The sequence below is a fragment of the Lontra canadensis genome, unplaced genomic scaffold, assembly GCF_010015895.1.
Source record: "Lontra canadensis isolate GAN:19392208 unplaced genomic scaffold, GSC_riverotter_1.0 scaffold77, whole genome shotgun sequence".
NCBI classification, from domain to species: domain Eukaryota; kingdom Metazoa; phylum Chordata; class Mammalia; order Carnivora; family Mustelidae; genus Lontra; species Lontra canadensis.
The window spans coordinates 9559293-9584047 of record NW_022631071.1 but is presented as its reverse complement, the minus strand read 5'-3'; the positions used below and the strand labels follow the sequence as shown (position 1 = coordinate 9584047).

At 37.7% G+C, this 24755-nt stretch overlaps 1 protein-coding gene across 1 annotated transcript in view; it reads left to right on the top strand.

The window, feature by feature from the left end:
• Positions 1–24755, top strand: part of DACH2 (dachshund family transcription factor 2) — an 842698-nt gene that overhangs the window by 565636 nt on the left and 252307 nt on the right. The window contains exon 4 of the mRNA XM_032881812.1: positions 6764–6895. Within this exon, the coding sequence (XP_032737703.1) occupies positions 6764–6895 (132 nt within the window). The remainder of the gene's footprint in view (positions 1–6763; positions 6896–24755) is intronic.

The window sequence follows — 24755 nt, the reverse complement described above, 5'->3', positions numbered from 1 at the left end:
GAGTCTCCATAGTCTTTTTGAGGATGGCTATACCAGCTTGTATTCCTACCAAGTGTAAGAGGGTTCCACTTTCTCCACACCCTCACCAACATTTGGTGCTCCCTGTCTTGTTAATTTTAGCCATTCTGATGTGTGAGGTATGATCTCATTGTGGTTCTAATTTGTATTTCACTAATGACAAGCAATGTTGAGCATTTTTTCGTGTCTGTTGCCCATTTATATATCTTCTTTGGAGAAGTTTCTGTTCCTGCCTCCTGCCTACTTCTTGGCTAGATTGTTTGTTTTTTAGGGTGTTGAGTTTGATAAGCTCCTTATAGATCACAGATACCAGCTTTTTACCTGATATGCCATTTGCAAATATCTTCTCCCATTCCATAGCTTGCTTTTTAGTTTTGTTGACTGTTTCCCTTGCTGTGCAAAAGATTTTTTATCTAGAAGAAGTCCCAATAGTGATTTTTGCTTTATTTTCCCTTGCCTTTAGAGAAGTTTCTTGCAAGAAGTTGCTTTAGCTGAGGTTGAAAAGGTTGCTGCTTGCATTTTTTTCTAGAATTTTGATAGATTCCTGTCTCACATTTATGTCTTTCATCCATTTTGTTTCTCTTTGTATGTGATGTAAGAGAATGGTCCAGTTTCATTCTTCTGCATGTGGCTGTCCAGTTTTCCCAGCACCATTTATTGAAGAGACTTTTCTTCCATTGGACATTCTTCCCCCCTTTGTCAAAGATTCATTGACCGTAAAGTTGAATGTCGATTTCTGGGTCCTCTACTGTGTTCCGTTGATCTTTGTGTCTGTTTTTGTGCCTGTACCTTGCTGTCTTGATGATCACAGCTTTGTAATATAGCTTGAAGTCAGGCATTTTGATATCCCCAGCTGTTTTTTTTTTTTTTATTTTTATTTATTTATTTATTTAAAATTTCAGTGTTCCATAATTCATTGTTTCTGCACCACACCCAGTGCTCCATGCAATACATGCCCTCGATAATACCCACCACCAGGCTCACCCAACCTCCCACTCCTCTCCCCTCCAAAACCCTCAGTTTGTTTCTCAGAGTCCACAGTCTTTCATGGTTCGTCTCTTTTTTCAACATTCCTATGGCTATTCAGGGTCTTCTCTGGTTCCATACAATTTTTAGGATTGTTTGTTATAATTATGTAAATGGTTCATCTCTTTTTTCAACATTCCTATGGCTATTCAGGGTCTTCTCTGGTTCCATACAATTTTTAGGATTGTTTGTTATAATTATGTAAAAATGTTGATGGTATTTTGATAGGGACTGATTGAATGTGTAGATTTCTCTGGATAGCAAAGATATTTTAACAATATTTATTATTCCAATCCATGAATATGGAATATTTTTCTATCTCTTAGTGTCTTCCTCCATTTCTTTCATAAGTATTCTATAGTTTCTAGGGTATAGATATTTTACCTTTTTGATTAGGTTTATCCTAGTTATCTTATGGTTTTTGGTGCTGTTGTAAGTGGGATCTATGCTTTAATTTCTCTTTCTTCAGTCACATTGTGTATATAAATGCAACTGATTTCTGTGCATGGATTTTGTATCCTGCTATCTTGCTGAATTGCTGTTTGAGTTCGAGCAATTTTGGGGTGGAGTCTTTTGGGTTTTCCACATAAAGTATTCTATACCATCTGTGGAGCGTGAGAGTTTAACTTATTCTTTGCCAATTTGAATAATTTTTATTTCTTTTTGTTGTCTTATTGTTGAGGCTAGGTACTATGTTGAACAACAGTGGTTAGAGTGAGCATCCCTGCCATATTCTGACATTAGGGGAAATGTTCTCAGTTTTTCACTATTGAGAATCATATTCACTGTGGGCTCTTCATAGATGGCTTTTATGATATTGAGGTTTGTTACCTCTATCCCTATACTTTGAAAAGTTTTAATCAAGAAAGTATGCTCTATCCTGTCAAATGCTTTTTCTGCATCAATTGAGAGGAACTTTTCTTTTATTAATGTGCTTTAGTATGCTGATTTATTTGCGAATGTTGAACCATCCTTACATCCCAGGAATAAAACTCACTTGGTCATGGTGAATAAATATTTTAAGGTACTGTTGGATCCTATTGGCTAGTATCTTGTTGAGTATTTTGGCAACCATATTCATCAGGAATATTGGTATGTAATTCTCCTTTTTGATGGAGTCTTTGTCTGGTTTTGGGAGCAAGGTAATGCTGGCCTCATAGAATGACTTTGGAAGTTTTCCTTTCATTTCTATTTTTAGAAACATCTTCAGTAGAATATGTATTATTTCTTCCTTAAATGTCTAGTATGATTCCCCTGTGAAGCCATCTGGTCCTGGACTGTTATTTTTTGGGGAGGATTTTGATTATTGCTTCAGTTTGCTATTTATTGGTTTACTCAGATTTTCTATTTCTTCCTATTCCAGTGTTGGTATTTTGTAAGTTTCCAGGAATGCATCCATTTCTCCAGATTGCCTAATTTGTTGATATATTTTTTGCTCATAATATGTTCTTAAAATTGTCTGTTTCCTTTCTATTTGTCATGATCTCTCCCTTTTAATTCATGATTTAATTAATTTTGGTCCTTTTTCTTTTCTTTCGAGTAAGTCTGGCACGAGGTTTATCAATGTTTTTAATTCTTTCAAAGAAAAAACTTCTAATTTTGTTTATTTGTTCTACTGTTCTTCTGATTTCTATTTCATTGATTTCTGCTCTAATATTCACTATTTCTTCTGCTTTTAAACTTTATGTATTGTTATTTCTCCAGCTCCTTTAGGTATAATGTTAGTTTGTGTATTTGAGATCTTTCTAATTTTTTGAGAGAGGCTTATATTGCAATGTACTTCCCTGTTAAGACCACCTTTGCTATAGCCCATAAGTTTTGTTTTTTTTTTTTTTAATTTGACAGACAGAAATCAGAAGAAGGCAGAGAGGCAGGCAGAGAGAGAGGAGGAAACAGTCTCCCCGCTGAGCAAAGAGTCTGATGCGGGGCTCGATCCCAGGACCCTAGGATCATGACCCGAGCCGAAGGCAGAGGCTTTAACCCACTAAGCCACCCAGGCGCCCCTAGCCCATAAGTTTTGATCAGATGTGTTTTCATTCTCATTAGTTTCCATGATTTTTTTTTAAATTCATTTTTAATTTCCTGGTGGACCCATTTATTCTTCAGTAGGATGCTCTTTAACCTCCAAGTGTTTGAGTTCCTTCTAAATTTCCTCTGGTGTTTGAGTTCAAGTTTCAAAACATTGTGGTCTGAAAATATTCAGGGAATAATCCCAATCTTTTGCTATCAGCTGAGAACTGATTTGTGACCCAGTATGTGATTTATATTGGAGAAAGTTTCATGTGCTCTTGAGAAGAATGAGTATTCTGTTCTTTTAGGATGGGATGTTCTATATATATCCGTGAAGTCCATTTGGTTCATATGTCATTCAGAGTCCTTGTTTCTTTTTTGGTCTTCTGGTTAGATTATCTGTCAATTGCTGTGAGTGGATGTTGACGTCCCCTACTATTAGTGTGTTATTACCAATGTGTTTCTTCTTGTTGGTTATTAATTGGTTTATATAACTGGCTGCTCCCATGTTGGGGGCATAAATATTTACAATTGTTAGACCTTCTTCTTGGATAAACACTTCAAGTATGATACATGTCTTCTCTTACTACAGTCTTTGGTTTAATATATAATTTTTCTTATATGAGGATTGCAGCCCCAGCTTTCTTTTGAGGTGCATTAACATGGTAAATATTTCTCTACCCCTTCACTTTCAGTCTGGAAGTATCTTTACGTCTAAGATGAATCTCTTATAGACAGCATATGGATGGGTCCTGCCTTTTCATCCAATTTTCTACCCTTTGTCTTTTGACTGAATCATTTAGCCCATTTACATTCAGAGTAACTATTGAAAGATATGAGTTTAGTGCCATTGTATTGCCTGTAAAGTTCCTGTTTCTGTAGATTGTCTGTTTTTTATTTTTGTTTTTGTTTTTGTTTTCTCATCTATGTTACTCTTGGGTTCTCTCTTCACTTACAAGAGCCCCTTTAGTATTTCTTGCAGGGTTCATTTAGTGATCACAAATTCTTTGAGTTTCTGTTTATCCTGGAAGATTTTTATCCTTCCTTCCATTCTAAATGATAGCCTTGCTGGATAAAGTATTCTTTGCTTCATGTTATTCCCATATAGTACCCTGAACATATCATGTCATCCCTTTCTGGCTTGCCAGGTTTTTGTGGATATGTATGATGTTAGTCTGATGTTCTTCCCTCTGTAAGGATCCTCTTGTTTTGAGCTTCTCTCAAGATTCTCTTTTACTCTATAATTTGTAAGCTTCTGGGGTGCCTGGATGGCTCAGTCATTAAGCATCTGCCTTCAGCTCACGTCATTATCCCAGCATCCTGGGATGGAGCCCTGCATCAGGCTCCCTGCTCAGCAAATCTGCTTCTTCCTCTCCCTCTGCTTGCTGCTCCCCCTGCTGTGCTTTCTCCATGTTAAATAAATAAGTAAAATCTTTGAAAAAATTAAAAAGTGTCTTAAAAAGGAAGAGTTGATAAAATAAGAAACTAGTTAAAAAGGGAAAAAAAGAATTGGAAAAATTTAGACTAAAAGATAAATGAATCATGAGAAAAGTCGTGAAGCTCTGTATACTATTTGCCCTGCACTGGAGATTTACAGTCTTGTGGGATCTGTAAACTTGTGCATGTGCTCTTCTAGGGGAGGGGCCTGCTGTGCTGCTTCTCAGGTTTCTTTGCCTGGGCAGAGTTGCACCACCCCTTGCCAGAGGGTTGAATTCAGGTTATGCTGGTCCTCTGTGTGGCTTTTTTTTTTTTTTCTTGAAGGCTTTCTGTGCCTCTTTAGAGGATCAAAATAAAAATGGCCATGCCCTGATCTCCAGCCTCAGAACCAAAAGATCACAGTCTCTCCTCCTCAGTAAACACTCTGAGACAAACAATCTTCACTATTGTTTGTGCTAAACTCTGCAGACTCCTGTGGTGTGTGCCCATGGCTGTCCTCCTGGGGAGAGTCTGAGGATACTGCACTAATGCCCTTTGTAGGGCCTTGGCACTGAGAGCTGTCATGGGATGATGCACGCACTTGCTCCACTACTCCCAGGGGATGGTGGAGGGTCCCTGAGTATCATTCTACTTATTGGTGCCCAGGCAGAGAGTGGCCATCCAATTGGGCCTGGCTTGCAGTTTTTGGTGACTGAGCTGAGAGCCCTTACCCACCTCCACCCCGACCCCCTACCCAGCTAACTGACAGTAACCAGTTTCCTCACTCTACTGCTTGGGCACTTTACTGGCTCAGTCACCCCTGTTAGTTTTGTGACCCCTGGGATGCTGAAACCACACTGACCCACTTAGAATTCTGCCCCTTTCATCCCGTGAGCCCCTTTCAGACAGGGATGTCTCTCACTGGAACAGATTTCTAACAGTTATGATTTTGTCATCTGGGACTACATCACTTTCTGGTAGCCGACTTATGGAGGCTCCCTCCCCTCTCCATTTATGTTCCAATATCTCCCTTCAGATTCACTTCTCTACCCCTCCTGCCTTGCAAAAAGCAGACACTTTTCTACTTATAGAGTTCCAGATATTTTTTCCTTACATCTCAGGCTGAATTCATGGGTGTTTAGAATGGTTTGATAGTTATCTAGCTAAATTCAAGGGGCCAAATGAAATTAGGTCCCCTACTCTTCCGCCATCTTGCTTCCTCCCCAACTCTCTCATTTTCAAGGTTCCCCAATATGCTACTAAATCAGTATGAACAGATCTGTTTCTTGTTTTCCCCCAGCATTTTGTAAACTGCCAATTTCATGTTGCGATTCCACATATGCTTCTGTGCTCTTATGGGTGGTAGTCCTGCTATGGCTCACCCTTCTTAGTTTGTTTCCTATAGTTAAGGGTTTCATAGTTTGCCTCTCTCTGTTTTTATCTTATTTTTCCTTCCCTTCCACTATGTTCATCAGTTTTGTTTCTTAAATTCCATATATAAATGAAATTATATAGTATTTTCTTTCTCTGACTTATTTCACTTAGCATAATACCCCCTAGTTCTATCTACATTGTTGCAGATGACAACATTTCATTCTTTTTGATGCCTGAATAATATTCTTTATATCTATCAATCTATCTACACACACACACACACACACACACACACACACACACACACACACATCTTCTTTATCCATTCATCTGTTGATGGACATCTTGACTTTTTTCATATTTTGGCCATTGTGGGTATTGCTGCCATAAACATTGGGGTACACTATTTTATATTAATACAAAAGAATGTAATTATACTGTGGGGGCTGGCATATTTTCAGAGATTACTTGTCATATTTTCATTTATTTGGTTCCTCAATGCATAAGCAAGAGTAAGGAAAAAGGTACAAAGACAATCTGAAATCATTTTCTCCCTCCTCTCTCCCCCTCCCTTCTAAGGTAATTCTCACAGGGAAGACAGCTCATCCTTTAGCAGAAATCCCAACAATACATTCACTAAAAAGTAATTTCTTCAAGTATTTCACAGTGCTTTCTCTGACAATGTTATTTTATATGGAATTTAATATTCATTTAATGATTTTGTAGATTTTTAAACCATCCATTGTAAGATGAACTAAAAAAAAAAAACAGGAGTTGAACATTACTTGGTAAAGAACATTATTCACAAATTAGATAAGGGATTTCTTTTGGTTTGTTCTATGAAGCATTGGTCTGTTATCCAGCTTTAAATTACATTAAGAAATTGTCCTCATTTTAAAAGGGATTGTTCTCGTTTTAGGTATAACAGCTGCAGCAATGGCTGAGGCAATGAAGCTGCAGAAGATGAAGCTTATGGCAATAAACACTCTTCAGGGAAATGGAAACCAAAATGGGACTGAGTCAGAGCCTGATGATCTTAATTCTAACACTGGTGAGTGTCTTCAGGACTACAAGATAGGTGACTCTCACTAATGTATTCTGAGATTGGAGAGAGAAAGTATGAGGGGGAGAGGAGAGAATAATTTGTATACTTTGATTTTGAGCAGTTATTGCATAAGGATGATTAACCCTACCTCTAACTAGTACAGTGAAACTAGAAAACCATTAAAATCAGAATTACATTTCAGGAAGCAGTTACCTTCATTGTTTTTATAGTGGAATCAATTACTATTTTTTATATCTTTTTATTTATTTTTTTTTATTTTTTATAGTGTTAGCTACTTTACCTTTTGCCTTTGAAATGTTGTCCCCTTCAGTTTCACCCCAGGCTTCTTACATTAACTTTCTCTCAACAATGTACCTCTGAGAGTTCTGAAAATCCACCTTGGCTCACCTGAAGTCATTTTAGGTGGTAACCTCCTTTGCTAAGTAAAGGTGCTGGCATACTCAGGTCATTGGCAAGGGCTAATGAAAAGAAGTAGAACAAAGAGAAAGCAAAGAAAAGAAAAAGGCAGAAGAAAGGAAGAGAAAGATGCCTGTGGAATGGAATATCTTTTCCCTTCTTGCCAGTTGTTTTTTCTCCTTTATCTTGTGATAATTTTACCTTGGTTTTGATCATAAGACTACCCCTCAGGTCTCTTTTGAAAGTAACTTGGATTATAGATATCAACATACATTAATGGATACATAAACAATTAAATAAATAATTATGGCTTAATTTTATTGGGAAATAAGAAAGGGCAACCAAAGATAGTCTTAGAAGCCATAGGTTTCTGATCTAAATCTGTAGCTCAATTTAATATAATGTGATAGGTAGATTGGTGGCAGTCTTATCTCTCTTCTTTTAGGTTCCTAGAATTTCAATCCCAGTGGGACTTTATTTTAGAGGGGAAAAAAGCAGGGTAATTAAAGAGGGAAATAACTGACTCAGATCAGTATAATAAAATACTTTGACTTTAATACAGTGTAGCTCTCCTCATCTAAAATTAAAATGTTCAGAGTTAATTATGGAATGAGGGCTGGGCTTCAATCAGTGTTCACAGCAGGAAATCAATGGAAAAATGCATTATTTAATTTGTGGCAACTGTAAGCAACACATAGATAATACTAAAATTGGTACTAAGCAAAGAATAATAAGTTACCAGTTATTATGTACTATCTCCCATGTTTGTTCTTTAGTTCCATTTTTTTAATTTAGATATAATCGATATATAACACTGTGTAAGTTTAAAGTGTAAAGTGTGTTGATTTGTTACACTTATCTATTGTAATATGATACCACCATAGCGTTAATCTAACACCACCATCACATCACATTATTATTTTTTTATGGTGAGAACCTGTAAGATCTAGTCTCTTAGCAACTTTCAAGTGTATAATACAGTATTGTTAATTGTAATCTCAATGTTGTGCAGCATTTATTCATCTATCTCCTGTGCTAACATATTTAATTATTACCAAATTTCCAGAAAAAAAAAGACATTTTCAATACTCTATTTTGCAAATAAGGAAACAAAGGCACAATGTGGTTCAGCTTTGCTCATAGTCCCAAAGCTAGTAAGTGGCAGAGGTACATTTCAATCCCATGTCTGGTTAAGTCCAGAGTCTGTTTTATTTACATTCTTCCTCCTCTTTAATGCTATTCTGTAGCAGAAATTTTATTTTATCAAACCCTTCAAATAAAAGTTGTTTTTACATGAGGATACACTAATAAACTGATGATCAGTTTCCCAGTTCTAACACCTCTTACTTCATATTGGCTTTCAAATCTTATAGTGTCTTAGAAATAACCACATTTGACAGGAAACCTCTTGTATATAAAAATATTTTTTTTACCAATAAAAATTAATGGGAGTTCAAGCAGTAATTTCTGTCATATTTTTCTTAGGTATACCAGTTTATGAAAAACTGTACAAAATTTCTAAGTTGTTACTTTATAACAGGACAATAAAGACATTTTGAGAGATGGACTGATTACCTAATTTCTAACGTAGTAAGTAGTTAATTTTCCTGGCTAAATACAATCTGTCCTAACTCCATCCATCCATCATTGTGATAAAATAAAGTATTAGGTTTCCATCTGTGTATAATGTTATATTTGGTGTAGAAATGAAACTAGAGTAGCCACTGTGTTTGAGCTTGAAGATGGCAATTTGTCCTTATCTTGATGTACGGAAGATAAGCAGATATAAAAATAATTATAATGATGAAAATAATAATAATACATATTTATATGAAGTCCCTGAGATTTTTGAAGTCTATAAATGAACACTACTGCCTTGTGTGTATATGCACACTAGAGTGTGTTATCAGGAGAGATCCCTTTCACCATAACTTCCCCTCATGGGTTATTGGAGAACACGTAGACCTCAGCAGTCTTCTCCAGTGAGGACTCCAGCAGCTCTCACTGCCACCACAGACAACCACAGGTTTGTCTGTCAAAGAACCTGGCAGTCTTTTCCAATGGCGATCTCAGCTGATAGAATTGCACAAAGTCAACAATGTTGTGCCTCCCTATTCCTAGATTTGGAGCTGTCATTTCACTGTCCTAGAGCCAGAGCTGCCACACCCCACCCAGCCAATGTCTTTGTATCCACCTGCACATGAAGGTCTTTCCTTACTGAAGTGAGTCCATAAAATCTGAAAGAGATGCTACCGCCTCAAATATGCAGATAGCAATGCAAAGTCAGAGAGAAGATAAACAATCAATAAAACACCACACAAAAGGAAAATTTTTTTAAAATAAACTGACCCTAAAGAAATGAAGATCTGTGGTGAAATGCCTGACAAAGAATTCAAATAATAATTACATAATAATTGTTTTCTGCAAGCTGAATAAATTATAAGAGAACACACTTAACATAACTCAAAGAAATCAGGAAAGCAATACATGAACACAATGAGGAGTTCAACAGAGGTAGAAGTCAATAAGAGATTCTGGAAGAAATTCTGGAGTTGAAGAATACAGTGAAAGAAACAGAAAATATGATAGAAACTTTAATATAAGACACAGTTAATCAAGAAGGAACAAACTGCAAACTTGAAAATAGGTCATTTAAAATTTTTCAGTCAGAGTAGAAGTAGGAAAAAAATGAAATAGGGGAAAGTAAGCCTACAGGATTTATAGAATATCAGGTTATATTGTTTCTCTCACACTGATATATGCATTATGGGAGTTTCAGGGGGGAGAAAAAGAGAGAGAAAGGGGGAAACAAGCTTTATTAAAGAAATAATTACTGAAAAATTCCAAATCTAAGGAGGGTAATTGATAACCACGTTAATGAGGCTCAAAAATCCTCAAATATGATCAATCCAAAGAAGACTACACTGAGATACATTATAATCAAATTGTCAGAGATCAAGGACAGAGAGAATATTTGAACGTATCAAGGGAAAAGTCAATTTGTTACATATGAAGAAAGCACCATAAGACAATAAGCAGATTTCTTGGCAGAAACTTTGCAGAGCAGAAGAGAATAGGATGGTATATTTAAAGTGCTAAAAGAAACTTATCACCAAAAATACAGTAACTGGAAAAATTTTTCAAAAATATAAGAAAAAATAAAGTTTTCTCCAGGTAACAAAAATTGAAGTAGTTCATAACCATTAGAATTCCCTTACAAGATATGCTTGAGGGGGTTCTTAAAATAAAATGAAAACACAATAAAAACAGCAGTGTTAAATCACAGGAATGCATAAATATCACTGGAAAAGGTAAATGAATACATAAATACAGGTTAATGTAACACTGTAATGGTGCATAAATAATTGTACTTAACTAATAAATCACTGAACACTACATCAAAAACTAATTATGTGCTATACAGTGACTAACCGAACATAATAAAAAAAGAAAATTTTAAACTGTGTATCAACATGGACGGGACTGGAAGAGATGATGCTGAGTGAAATAAATCAAGCAGAGAGAGTCAATTATCATATGGTTTCACTTATTTGTGGAGCACAAGAAATAACACGGAGGACATGGGGAGATGGAGAGGAGAAGGGAGTTGAGGGAAACTGGAGGGGGAGATAAACCATGAGAGACTATGGACTCTGAAAATCAATCTGAGGGTTTTGAAGGGGCAGGGGGTAGGAAGTTGGGTGAGCCTGGTGGTGGGTATTATGGAGGGCAGGTATTGCATGGAGCACTGGGTGTGGTGCATAAACAATGAATTCTGGTACACTGAAAAGAAATTTAAAAAATAAAAAATTATATATAAAAAATAAAAATGAAAAGACAAAAATTTGTTAATGAATACACAATATAAGAAGAAAATTCTGACTCAAAAACAAAAAATGTGTGTAGGAAAGTAAAAGTGGAGAGTTTTTGTATGTAATAGAAGTTAAATTTTTCAATGATTCATTAGTTGAACACTACTTCAAAAACTAATAGTGTACTGTATACTGGCTAGCTGAATATAAGGGAAAAAATGAGTTAAATTATTATCTACTTAAAATAAAACTTTTATTGAAGTGCAAGGCAGTTGAGTAGTTGCTAAACACTAGAGAGCTCTGTAAGTAATTTGAGAAACTGATCAACCCAGGTAGTGTGAGAACAACTCGGAAAAGAAGGGACCAACTGAGTCTGGGTCCAGAATTTGGCATCTGTAATTTTTTTAACTCACTTTTTCTATGGGTTGAATTGTGCCCCTTAAAAAGATATATTGAAGATGTGGTATATATATACAATGGAATACTATGCAGCCATCAAAAGAAATGAAATCTTGCCATTTGCAACAACATGGATGGAACTAGAGGGTATCATGCTTAGCGAAATAAGTCAATCGGAGAAAGACAACTATCATATGATCTCCCTGATATGAGGGAGAGGAGATGCAACATGGGGGGTTAATGTGGTAGGAGAAGAGTAAATGAAACAAGTTGGGATTGGGAGGGAGACAAACCATAAGTGACTCTTAATCTCACAAAACAAACTGAGGGTTGCTGGGCAGAGGAGGGTTGGGGGGGGTTATGGACATTGGGTAGGGTATGTGCTATGGTGAGTGCTGTGAAGTTTGTAAACGTGGAGATTCACAGACCTGTACCCCTGGGGGGAAAAAAAATATATAAATTTATTTTTTAAAAAAAAAAAATATAAAAAAAAAAAAAAAAAAAAAAAAAAAAAGATATATTGAACACTGAAAAAAATTAAATTAAATTAAAATAAAAAGATATATTGAAATCCTCACCCCTAACACCTCAGAACGTGAACTTGTTTAGAAATGGCATCATTGCAGGGACCCCTGGGTGGTTGAGTCAGTTAAGCATCTGCCTTCAGCTCAGGTCTTAATCAGAGGATCCTGCATCAGGCTCCCTGCTCATGGGGGAGTCTGCTTCTCCCTAAATAAATAAATAAACATATAAATAATATACATATTGTATACAAACTCAAGTTAAACAAGAAGTTAAAAACTATGATAGATATTCAAAAGATAAAGAGAAAAGAATCAAAGCAAATCACTACCAAAACAACTTAACAAATAACAATGGAAGGCAACAATAGAAGACAAGGACAGAGCAAGTTTAAACCAAAAAAGTATTCACAAGATGGCAAAAGTAAGTCATTACCTATTTACTACTTAGATACAAATGGATTAAACCAACCAATTAAAATGCACCAACTGCCTTAAAGAATAAAAATAAAAAATCCAGTCAAGTGGGAATTTATTCTTGGGATGCAAGTGTGGTTCAATATAAAATCAACCAATGTGATACATCACATTAACAAAAGAAATGATAAAAACCATATGACCATTTCAATAGATGCACAAAAAGCATTTGACAAAGTACAATATACCTTCATGGTACAAACCATCAACAAAGTAAGTTTAGAGGCAACATAACCCAGCATAATAAAGGCTGTATATGAAAACCCACAGCTAACACCTTACTCAATGGTGGAAAACAGAGCTTTTCCTCTAAGATCAGGAACAAGACAAGGATGACCACTCTCCATTTTCATTCAGTGTAGTACTGGAAGTCATCATCCCAGCAATCAAACAAGAAAAAGAAATAAAAAGGATTCAAATTGGTAAGGAATAAACAAAATTTTCACTATTTGCAGATGACACAATACCATATATAGAAAAACTCTAAGATTCTACTTTTAAAAAGTACTAGAACTTATAAATATACTCAGTAAAGTTGCAGCACACAATAATAAACAGAATTCTGTTGCATTTCTATACATTAATAATTAAGTAGAGAAAGATAAATTAAGAAATAACCCATACAAAATTGCACCAAAAATAATAAAATATCTGGGGATAAACTTAAGCACCTTAGGTGAAAGATCTGTACTCTGAAAACCAGAAAACATTAATAAAAGATATTGAAGATGACACAAGCTAGTGGAAAGATACTCCATGCTCATGGATAGCAAGAACCAATGCTGTTAAAATGTCTGTACTACCTAAGGCAATATACACATTTAATGCAAACCCTATCAAAATGCCAACAGCATTTTTGAAAGAAGTAGAACATACAGACTTCTGGGCAAGATGGTGGAGCAGGAGGACCCTAAGCTTGTCTTGTTCCATTAATACAACTAGATAACAGATCAATATAAATAACCCAGAGAACAACACAAAGACTGGCAGAACAAACTCTACAACTAAATGGACAGAAGAGACCACATCAAAGAGGGTAGGAAGGGTGGAGACATAGTGGGGAGCTAAATGAACTTGTGAGCCATTTCTGGGTGGGAGCCATGGCTTCAGGGAGGGGAGAGAAACAGACCCTCATACCACGGAGCTACACAGGGAGGAAAATCCCCATAGAATTGACTCTAAGAACCAAAGAGGCTGAATTTCATGAGTTCATACAGCAGCAGGAATTAAAGCCTGGAATGTTAAAAATCAGCAGGTTCAGCTCTGGGAGAGCCAGAGAAATTGAGTTCCTACCTCTAAAGAGACAGCACAAAAAACTGCCTGTGAGATGCAGCATAGAACTAGCAATTTGGAAAAATACCTAGAATATATGGTAGAGTTATTTACTAATAACAGAGCATGGTCCCAGAGCCACAGTTTTCACTGGGAGACTCCTCCAGGAACAAAGAAGTTGGTAGGCTCCATTTCCCTCCTCCAACCTCCACATACACACACAGCTACCTGTGGGAACTAGCACAGCATAAGTATTCACATGGAAACTCAGTTACACTTCACCCCCACCCCTTATCCTGGCCTGCCTTGGTACCAGTGCTATGGGCCCTCTCCCCCAGAAGACCCATGCAAACTTTGCCAACACTACATCTCCCAACTGCATGCTTTGTGGGGCCTCAGTCCTTCAGCAGTGTCCAGGCACTATCTGCTGATGATTTTGCAACTTGTTAAAATCGTGAGCCTCACTCACACACTTTGTGAATCAGACCCCAGCTAACCCAGACCTTCATAGTGGTGGCCTGATCCCTGTGGAACAGGACTGGTGCACAAAACTTGCAGGCATTATGCAGCCCATCCACACTCAATTTGCAGAACATCCACCAGCTTCCCCAAGCTCAGCAGCAGCTGTGCCTCCTCTATGGAATATGACAGGTGTACAAAATATGTAGACACTGTGTGCCCTGACTTAGTGGCCCCAGCTGGCCTCAGTGTACATACACAGCTGCTGTGAGTCCCCTGTGGAAGAAGACCAGTGCACAAAACTAGCTAGCACAGTGAGCTCCATCTGTGTGTACTTTGCAGAACAGACCAGGCTGTCCCTTGTATCTGCAGCAGAGACATATCCTCTCTGGCAAAGGACAAGCATCACCTTATTAAAAGTGTAAATCTTAGCCACTACTTTCAAGAGCAGAAGATATAGCTAACTTTTCCTAACACAGAGAAACAGACACAAAGAGGCAAAGAAAATGAGGAAACAGAGGAATATTTCCCAAATGAAAGAACAGGACAAAACTACAGGAAGAGCCCTAAGTGAAATGGATATAAGTAATATGTCTGATAGAGAATTTAAAGTAATGATCATAAGAGGGGAGAAGAGAGAAGATGGTGGAGGAGTAGGAGGAACCTATGCTCCTCTTATCCTATGAACACAATAAGATAACTATCAAATCATTCTAAATACCCTAGAAATTAACCTGAGGATGGACAGAATAAACTCCACATTTAAAGAGAGAATACACATTGAAGAAGGTAGGAAGTGTGAAGACATATTATAGGGAGGAAACAGTAGGTGCTGAGAAGGGGTGGGAGCCATGGTCACAGATAAGACAGGGGAACAAACAAGGAGATCATGTTCCTAAAGCTGTTGGCTGGGAAAACAAGAGATGCTGATTTTTGTAAGTTCTTGAAACCAGCAGGGCTTAAAGACTGGAGGTTTAAAAGTCAGAAGGCATGGCTGTGATAGAGCCTTGAGGGCACTGCCATATTCCTGGAGAGAAAACAAACAACCTGGGGCAGAAGCCATGGGAACAGCTATCTGATGTGTGCCTAATGTAAAGTTTCACAGGCGAGGTAAACAAAACACCAGGCAAAGTGGGTGCAAGGCAAGATTTATTAAAGGCACTCTCCAGCGAAGTTTCAGGGCTCAGGAGAAGGGGAGCCAGGAAAGTTGTGCCGGGAGTAGATGGGCACTCTCGGGCAAGGTTCTGCTACTCAGAAAGGAGTTGAGGAAGTCGCACTGGGAGGGAGTTGGCGGGGGTCTTTTATTGGGCCAAGGAAGGGCATGTGCTCACATCCATATATGGTAGGGTATTTGGTGATCGGAGGGTATGGGGTGGGGGGTCCTGATACCTCTGTTTCCTGCATAGCTATCAGGTTACCTATGGAGACTTGACCTGGGCATACATCCTTTTGGCGGGAGAGTCAAGGGTTAAGGAAAGGGTTGGGGAGGAGGCTGGAAGACCTCGGGACCCAGTGATCATATCTATTGTTCCTCCTGCACTCCTGCACTCCCGGAGCCCACCGACCCAACACCTAGGACACATACTGGGGAGACTATTCCCCATGTTGGAGTGCATCCCTGAAAGGAAGCATTCCAGAAGTCTTTCTAAGGACAAAGGAGCTGGCCAGTATCTTTTCCCTCACCCACCCCTCAGCATAAAGCAGGAGTCACATGACAGAACCAATGTAGCACCCTCAATGGCTGCCTAACTTGCTTAACTCAAGAACCATACCCCTGTGCTCTGGTTGGACTGCCTTTCTCAGTAAAGACTGCTTCATTCTCAGTGCAGTGGGTTCTGTCACCAAAAGGCCAGCAGAAATCCCTCCTTACACCATGTCTCCTGACCAGAGAATTCTGCAGGACTTCAGTTCTAGTGAAAATGGTATTAGTTCTCATTCCACAAGCAGACAAGAGCACACTTAATTAAAACTCTCCACATTTTACTCAGGAACCAAACATTGCCCACTTCAGTCAATAAGAAATTCTGCAAACAATGGGCCTAAAGGATAAAGCAGCCAAAATACAATAGCAGTATGCATGCAACACATAACAAAGACGATTCCTGAAGCACCGGACCCTGGAAGCTATACGGCCTTCTTTCCATAAAGATACTAACTTCACAAAAAGGACACATTAGGGGCTTTTCTAATACATAGAAGAAAACAGAAATTTAGACAAAATGTCAAGAGGGAAGAATTCATCCCAAATGAAACAGGAAATCTAAGCAAAATAGATGTAAGTAACATGTCTGATGGAGAATTTAAAGCAACAGTCAAAAGGATATTCACCGGGACTGAGAAAAGAATGGAGACTTCAGGGAGGTCCTTACCACAGAAATAAGAGTTAAAAAATAAATATTCAGAAATGATAAATGTGATAATTGAGTTTGGAAAAGGGCTTGATGCAAAGGACACAAGGCTGGTAGAAGCAGAGGAATAAATAGTGATATAGAAGATAAAATAACAGAGGATGATAAAGTTGAACAATAGCGAGAAAGAATTATGGAACACAGGAACAGCCTTGGGGAATTCAGTGACTTCTTCAAACGTAATAACATCTATATTACAGGAGTCCCAGAGGAAGAAGAGAACAACAAGGGGACACAAAACTTAACTGAGGAAACAATAGCTGAAACTTTCTAATCTGGGGAAGGAAAAAGGCATTCAAATCCAGGAAGCACAGAGAACTCCCAACAAAATCAACAAAAGTGGACCCACAACAAAACATATGGCAATTAAATTTGCAAAATATACTGATAAAGAAAAAAAAAATCTTAAAAGCAGCAAGGCAAAGAAGTCTCTAACTTAGAAGGGAAGACACATAAAATTAGCTGGAGATTTCTCAACAGAAACGTGGCAAAACAGATGGGAGTGGCATAATATTTTCAAAGTGCTAATCGGAAAAGCTGCAGTGAGGATTACTCTATTCAGCAAGGTTTAACCTCAGCATAATCTTCTTCAGTCAGCAAAGCTATAATTTATAATAAAAGAAGAGATCAAGAGTTTCCCAAACACTCAAAATCTAAGGGAGTTTATGACCACTAAACCAGCCCTACAGGAAATATTAAAGGGACTCTTTGAGTGGAAAAGAGAGACCAAAAGTGACAAAGACAGGAAAGGAACAGAGTAAATATCCAGAAACAATGACAAAATAAGTAATAAAATGACACTAAATACATAGCTATCAATACTTACTTTGAATGCTGGGGCCCCTGGGTAGCCTGTTTAAGTGTCAACTCTTGATTTTAGCTCAGGTCATGATCTCAGAGTTGTGGGATTGAGCCTCATGTTGGGCTCTGTGCTGAGTGTGGAGCTTGCTTAAGATTCTCTCTCTCCATCTCCCTTTGTTCCTCCCCAAATTACTCTCTATTAAAAAAATTACTTGGAATTTTAATGGAATTAATGTTCCAGTAAAAAGATATGAGGTGTCAGAATGGATAAAAAAGAATTATCTATGTGCTGCCTACAAAAGACTCATTTCAGACCTAAAGCCACATTAAACGTGTAGATTGCTTTAGGTAGCATAGACATTTTCACAATATTTGTTCTTCCAATCCAGGAGCATGGAACATTTTTCCATTTCTTTGTGTCTTCCTCAATTTCTTTCATGAGTACTTTATAGTTTTCTGTATATAGATTCTTAGTCTCTTTGGTTAGGTTTATTCCTAGGTATCTTATAGTTTTGGGTGCAATTGTAAATGGGATTGACTCCTTAATTTCTCTTTCTTCTGTCTTGTTGTTGGTGTAGAGAAATGCGACTGATTTCTGTGCATTGATTTTATATCCTGACACTTTACAGAATTCCTGTACAAGTTCTAGCAGTTTTGGGGTGGAATCTTTTGGGTTTTCCACATATAGTATCATATCATCTGCGAAGAGTGATAGTTTGACTTCTTATTTGCCAATTTGGATGCCTTTAATTTCTTTTTGTTGTCTGATTGCTGAGGCTAGGACTTCTAGTACTATGTTGAATAGCAGTGGTGAGAACGGACATCCTTGCCGTGTTCCTGACCTTAGAGGAAAAGCTTTCAGTTTTTCTCCATTGAGAATGATATTTGCGATGGGTTTTTCATAAATGGCTTTGAAAAATTGGGGTATGTGCCCTCTATCCCTACACTTTGAAGAGTTTTGATCAGGAAGGGATGCTGTACTTTGTCAAATGCTTTTTCAGCATCTATTGAGAGTATCATACGGTTCTTGTTTTTCTTTTATTAATGTGTTGTATCACATTGATTGATTTGCGGATGTTGAACCAACCTTGCAGCCCTGGAATAAATCCCACTTGGTCGTGGTGAATAATCCTTTTAATGTACTGTTGAATCCTATTGGCTAGTATTTTGGTGAGAATTTTTGCATCTGTGTTCATCAAGGATATTGGTCTGTAGTTCTCTTTTTTGATGGGATCCTTCTCTGGTTTTGGGATCAAGGTGATGCTGGCCTCATAAAATGAGTGTGGAAGTTTTCCTTCCATTTCTATTTTTTGGAACAGTTTCAGGAGAATAGGAATTAGTTCTTCTTTAAATGTTTGGTAGAATTCCCCCGGGAAGCAGTCTGGCCCTGGGCTTTTGTTTGTTTGGAGATTTTTGATGACTGTTTCAATCTCCTTACTGGTTATGGGTCTGTTCAGGCTTTCTATTTCTTCCTGGTTCAGGTGTGGTATTTTATATGTCTCTAGGAATGCATCCATTTCTTCCAGATTGTCAAATTTGTTGGCGTAGAGTTGCTCATAGTATGTTCTTATAATTGTCTGTATTTCTTTAGTGTTAGTTGTGATCTCTCCTCTTTCATTCATGATTTTATTTATTTGGGTCCTTTCTCTTTTCTTTTTGATAAGTCTGGCCAGGGGTTTTATCAAGCTTATTAATTCTTTCAAAGAACCAGCTCCTAGTTTCGTTGATTTGTTCTATTGTTTTTTTGGTTTCTATTTCATTGATTTCTGCTCTGATCTTTATGATTTCTATTCTCCTGCTGGGTTTAGGGTTTCTTTCTTGTTCTTTCTCCAGCTCCTTTAGGTGTAGGGTTAGGTTGTGTATCTGAGACCTCTCTTGTTTCTTGAGAAAGGCTTGTACCGCTATATATTTTCCTCCCAGGACTGCCTTTGTTGTGTCCCACAGATTTTGAAACGTTGTGTTTTCATTATCATTTGTTTCCATGATTTTTTTCAATTCTTCTTTAATTTCCTGGTTTACCCGTTCATTCTTTAGAAGGATGCTGTTTAGTCTCCAGGTATTTGGGTTCGTTCCAAATTTCCTCTTGTGATTGAGTTCTAGCTTCAGAACATTGTGGTCTGAAAATATGCAGGGAATGATCCCAATCTTTTGGTACCAGTTGAGACCTGATTTAGGACCGAGGATGTGATCTATTCTGGAGAATGTTCCATGTGCACTAGAGAAGAATGTGTATTCTGTTGCTTTGGGATGAAATGTTCTGAATATATCTGTGATGTCCATCTGGTCCAGTGTGTCATTGAAGGCCTTTATTTCCTTGTTGATCTTTTGCTTGGATGATCTGTCCATTTCAGTGAGGGGAGTGTTAAAGTCCCCTACTATTATTGTATGATTGTTGATGTGTTTCTTTGATTTTGTTATTAATTGGTTTATATAGTTGGCTGCTCCCACGTTAGGGGCATAGATATTTACAATTGTTAGATCTTCTTGTTGGACAGATCCTTTGAGTATGATATAGTGTCCTTCCTCATCTCTTATTATAGTCTTTGGCTTAAAATCTAATTGATCTAAGGATTGCCACTCCTGCTTTCTTCTGATGTCCATTAGCATGGTAAATTCTTTTCCACCCCCTCACTTTAAATCTGAAGGTGTCTTCGGGTTTCAAATGAGTTTCTTGTAGGCAACATATAGATGGGTTTTGTTTTTTTTATCCATTCTGATACCCTGTGTCTTTTGATTGGGGCATTTAGCCCATTAACATTCAGGGTAACTATTGAGAGATATGAATTTAGTGCCATTGTATTGCCTGTAAGGTGACTGTTATTGTATATTGTTTCTGTTCCTTTCTGATCTACTACTTTTAGGCTCTCTCTTTGCTTAGAGGACCCCTTTCAATATTTCCCGTAGAGCTGGTTTGGTGTTTGCAAATTCTTTCAGTTTTTGTTTGTCCTGGAAGCTTTTAATCTCTCCTTCTATTTTCAATGATAGCCTAGCTGGATATAGTATTCTTGGCTGCATGTTTTTCTCATTTAGTGCTCTGAATATATCATGCCAGCTCTTTCTGGCCTGCCAGGTCTCTTTGGATAAGTCTGCTGCCAATCTAATATTTTTACCATTGTATGTTACAGACTTCTTTTCCCGGGCTGCTTTCAGGATTTTCTCTTTGTCACTAAGACTTGTAAATTTGACTATTAGGTGATGGGGTGTGGACCTGTTCTTATTGATTTTGAGGGGGGTTCTCTGAACCTCCTGGATTTTGATGCTTGTTCCCTTTGCCATATTGGGGAAATTCTCTCCAATAATTCTCTCCAATATACCTTCTGCTCCCCTCTCTCTTTCTTCTCCTTCTGGAATCCCAATTATTCTAATGTTGTTTCGTCTTATGGTGTCACTTATCTCTCAAATTCTGCCCTCATGGTCCAGGAGTTGTTTGTCCCTCTTTTGCTCAGCTTCTTTATTCTCTGTCATTTGGTCTTCTATATCACTAATTCTTTCTTCTGCCTCATTTATCCTAGCAGTGAGAGCCTCCATTTTTTATTGCACCTCATTAATAGCTTTTTTGACTTCAACTTGATTAGATTTTAGTTCTTTTATTTCTCCAGAAAGGGCTTTTATACCTCCCGACAGGGTTTCTCTAATATCTTCCATGCCTTTTTCGAGCCCGGCTAGAACCTTGAGAATCATCATTCTGAACTCTAGATCTGACATATTACCAATGTCTGTATTGATTAGGTCCCTAGCCTTTGGTACTGCTTCTTGTTCTTTTTTTTTTTTTGTGGTGAATTTTTCCACCTTGTCATTTTGTCCAGATAAGAGTATATGAAGGAACAAGTAAAATACTAAAAGGGTGGCAACAACCCCAGGAAAATATGCTTTATCCAAATCAGAAGGGATCCCAAATCATGAGGGGTGGGGAAGGGGATAAAAAGAGGTTCAGAAAGAAAGAAAAAAAAGAAACAAATTAAAAAAGAAAACCAATAATGAAAAAATATAAAAAGGAAAAAAAACATATATGTATGTATTAGATAAACTAGTTAAAAAACATTAAAAAAGAAAAGGGTAAAAGTTAAAAAATATTAGCAGAAGAAAAGAAAAAAATTGAAAAAGAAAAAAAATTAAATGAACTGCAAGGCTAAAGAATCATGGGGAGAAAGCCATGAGTTCCGTGCTTTGCTTTCTCCTCCTCTGGAATTCCGCTGCTCTCCTTGGTATTGAAACTGCACTCCTTGGTAGGTGAACTTGGCCCTGGCTGGGTTTCTTGTGGATCTTCTGGGGGAGGGGCCTGTTGTAGTGATTCTCAAGTGTCTTTGCCCCAGGCAGAGTTGCACCACCCTTACCAGGGGCCAGGCTGAGTAATCCGCTCGGGTTTGCTTTCAGGAGGTTTTGTTCCCTGAGCACTTTCCGTAGATTTCCGGAGGACGGGAATGAAGATGGTGGCCTCCTAGTCTCCGGCCCAGAGGAGCCGAGAGCCCGGGGCCCCACTCCTCAGTGTGCCCTCAGAGAACAGCGCCCAATTACTCCTTTCACCCTGGCCTCCGGACGCGCTCCGAGCTGACAGAGCCTGTGACCGGTTCAAGGTAACCTCGAGCTGAGAGTCACTCCTCGGCTCTGTCTCTGTAGCCGGCTTCCCCGTTCTAATACCTGCAAGCTCTGCAACACTCAGACACCCCCGATCCTTCTGTGACCCTGTGGGACCTGAGGCCACACTGACCCCGCGTGGGCTTCCCCCCAGTTAAGCCTCTGGAGCGATGTCCCTCAGTGGAACAGACTTTTAAAAGTCCTGATTTTGTGCTCCGTTGCTGCGCTGCTTGCCGGGAGCTGGCCCCTCCCCCCAGCGGTCTATCTTCCCGTCGCTTTGGATTCACTTCTCCTCCAGTCCTACCTTTCAGAAAGTGGTTGATTTTCTGTTTCCAGAATTGCTGTTCTTCTTCTCTTCAATCTCTTGTTGGATTTGTAGGTGTTTGCAATCTTCAGATAAGCTATCTAGCTGATCTCCCGCTACCTGAAGTAGTCTCAGCCTGCTACTTCTCTGCCATCTTGACTCCTCCTAAACAACCTCTTATTAAGCAATGAATGTGTCAACTAGGAAATAAAAGATGAAATTAAAAAAAAAAAAGAAACAAATGAAATGCAGACTCGGTAGTCCAAAACCTTTGGGATGCAGTGAAAGTGGTTGTAAGAGGGACATATATAGCAATACAGGCATATGTTAAAAAGCAAAAAAAAATCTCAAATATCCTACCTTGCACCTAAAGGAGCTAGAAGAAGAAAAACAAGTGAAGCCTAAAGCCATCAGAAGGAAGAAATAATAAAAATTAGTGCATAAAAAATCCTCTAGGAACAAATGAAAAAGATAGTAAAAAAGATCAGTGAAAAGAGGAGTTAGTTCCTTGTAAAAAGTTTTAAAAAAAAAATCATAAACCCCTAGCCAGACTTGCAAAAAAGAATAGAGAAAGGACCCCAAAATTAAAATCATAAATAGGAGAGGAAAAATAACAACTAATACCACAAAAAAGGCAATTATAAGGGAATATTATGAAAAACTATATGCCAACAAATTGGACAACCTGGAAGAAACAGATAAATTCCTAGAAACATATAAATTACCAAAACTGAAGCAGGAAGAAATAGAAAACTTGAACAGACCTATAACCAGTAAAGAAATTGAATCAGTAATAAAAACTCCCCAAAAGCAAAAGTCCAGGACTAGATGACTTGAAGGGTTAATTCTACCAAACATTTAAGGAAGACGTAATACCTATTCTTGTCAAACTGTTCCAAAAAACAAAACAAAACAAAACAAAAACAGGAAAGGAAGGAAAATTCCAAATTCCTTCTATGAAACTAGCATTACTGTGATACAAAATCAGATAAAGACCCCACTAAAAAAGAGAACTACAGGCCAATATCCCTGATGAACATAGAAGTAAAAATTCTCAATAACATACTAGCAATTGGAATCCCATATTACATTAAAATAATCACTCACTACAATCAAGTGGGATTTATTCCTGGGCTTCAATTGTAGTTCAATATTCACAAATCAATCAAGGAGATACATTGTATTAAAAAAAGAAAAGGTAATAACCATATGATCCTTTCAACAGATGCAGAAAAAACATTTGACAAAGTACATCATTCATGATAACAGCCTTCAACAAAGTAGGGTTAGAGCGAACATATCTTAAAATAATAAAGGCCATAAACAACAAACAAAACAAAACAAAACAACAAAAACACAGCTCATATCATCCTCAATGGGGAAAAAAATGAGAGCTTTTCCTCTAAAGTCAGGAATAAGAAAGGGATAACCTCTCTCACCACTGTTATTTACATAGTAGTGGAAGTTCTGGCCTCAGATATCCCACAACAAAAAGAAATAAAAGCTATCCAAATTGACAAGGGAGAAGGGAATTTTTTTTTCTATTTGAGGATGACCTGATCCTATATATAGGAAACCCAAAAGACTCCACCATAAACTGCTAGAACTGATACCAGAATTCAGTCATGTTGCAGGATAAAAAATCAATTTACAGAAATATGCTGCATTTGTATATAAATAATGAGGCATCTGAAACAGAAATCAAGGAATCAATACCCCTTGCAATTGCACTGAAAACAACAAGATACCTAGGTATAATAAACCTTACCAAAAAGGTAAAATATCTATACTCTGAAAATTTTAAAACACTGATGAAAGAAACTGAAGATGACACAAAGAAATGGAAAAACATTCCTTGCTCATGGATTAGAAGAAACAATATTGTTAAAATGTCTATATTACCCAAAGCAATCTACACATTTAAGGCAATTTCTATCAAAATACCAATAGAATTTTTCACAGAGCTAGGAAAAACAATCCTAAAATTTGTATGGATCCACAAAAGACCCTGAATAGACAATACAACCTTGAAAAAGAAAAGCAAATGTGGAGGCATCACAATTCCAGACTTCAAGTGATATTACAAATCTGTAGTGACCAAGACAGTATGGTACTGGCACAAAAATAGACTCGTGGATTAGTGGAACAGGATAGAAAATCCATAAATGAACCCACAACTATATATTCAATTAATATTAAACAGAGCAGGAAAGAAGATCCAGTGGGAAAAAGTCTCTTCAACAAGTAGTGTTAGGAACACTGGGCATCTATGTGGAAAGGAATGAAACTGGACCACCTTCTTACACTATACAGAAAAAATAAATTGAAAATGGATGAAAAACCTAAATTCGAAGTAGAAAACCATTAAGATCCTAGAGGAGAACACAAACAGTGATGTCTTTGACATTGGTTGTAGCAACT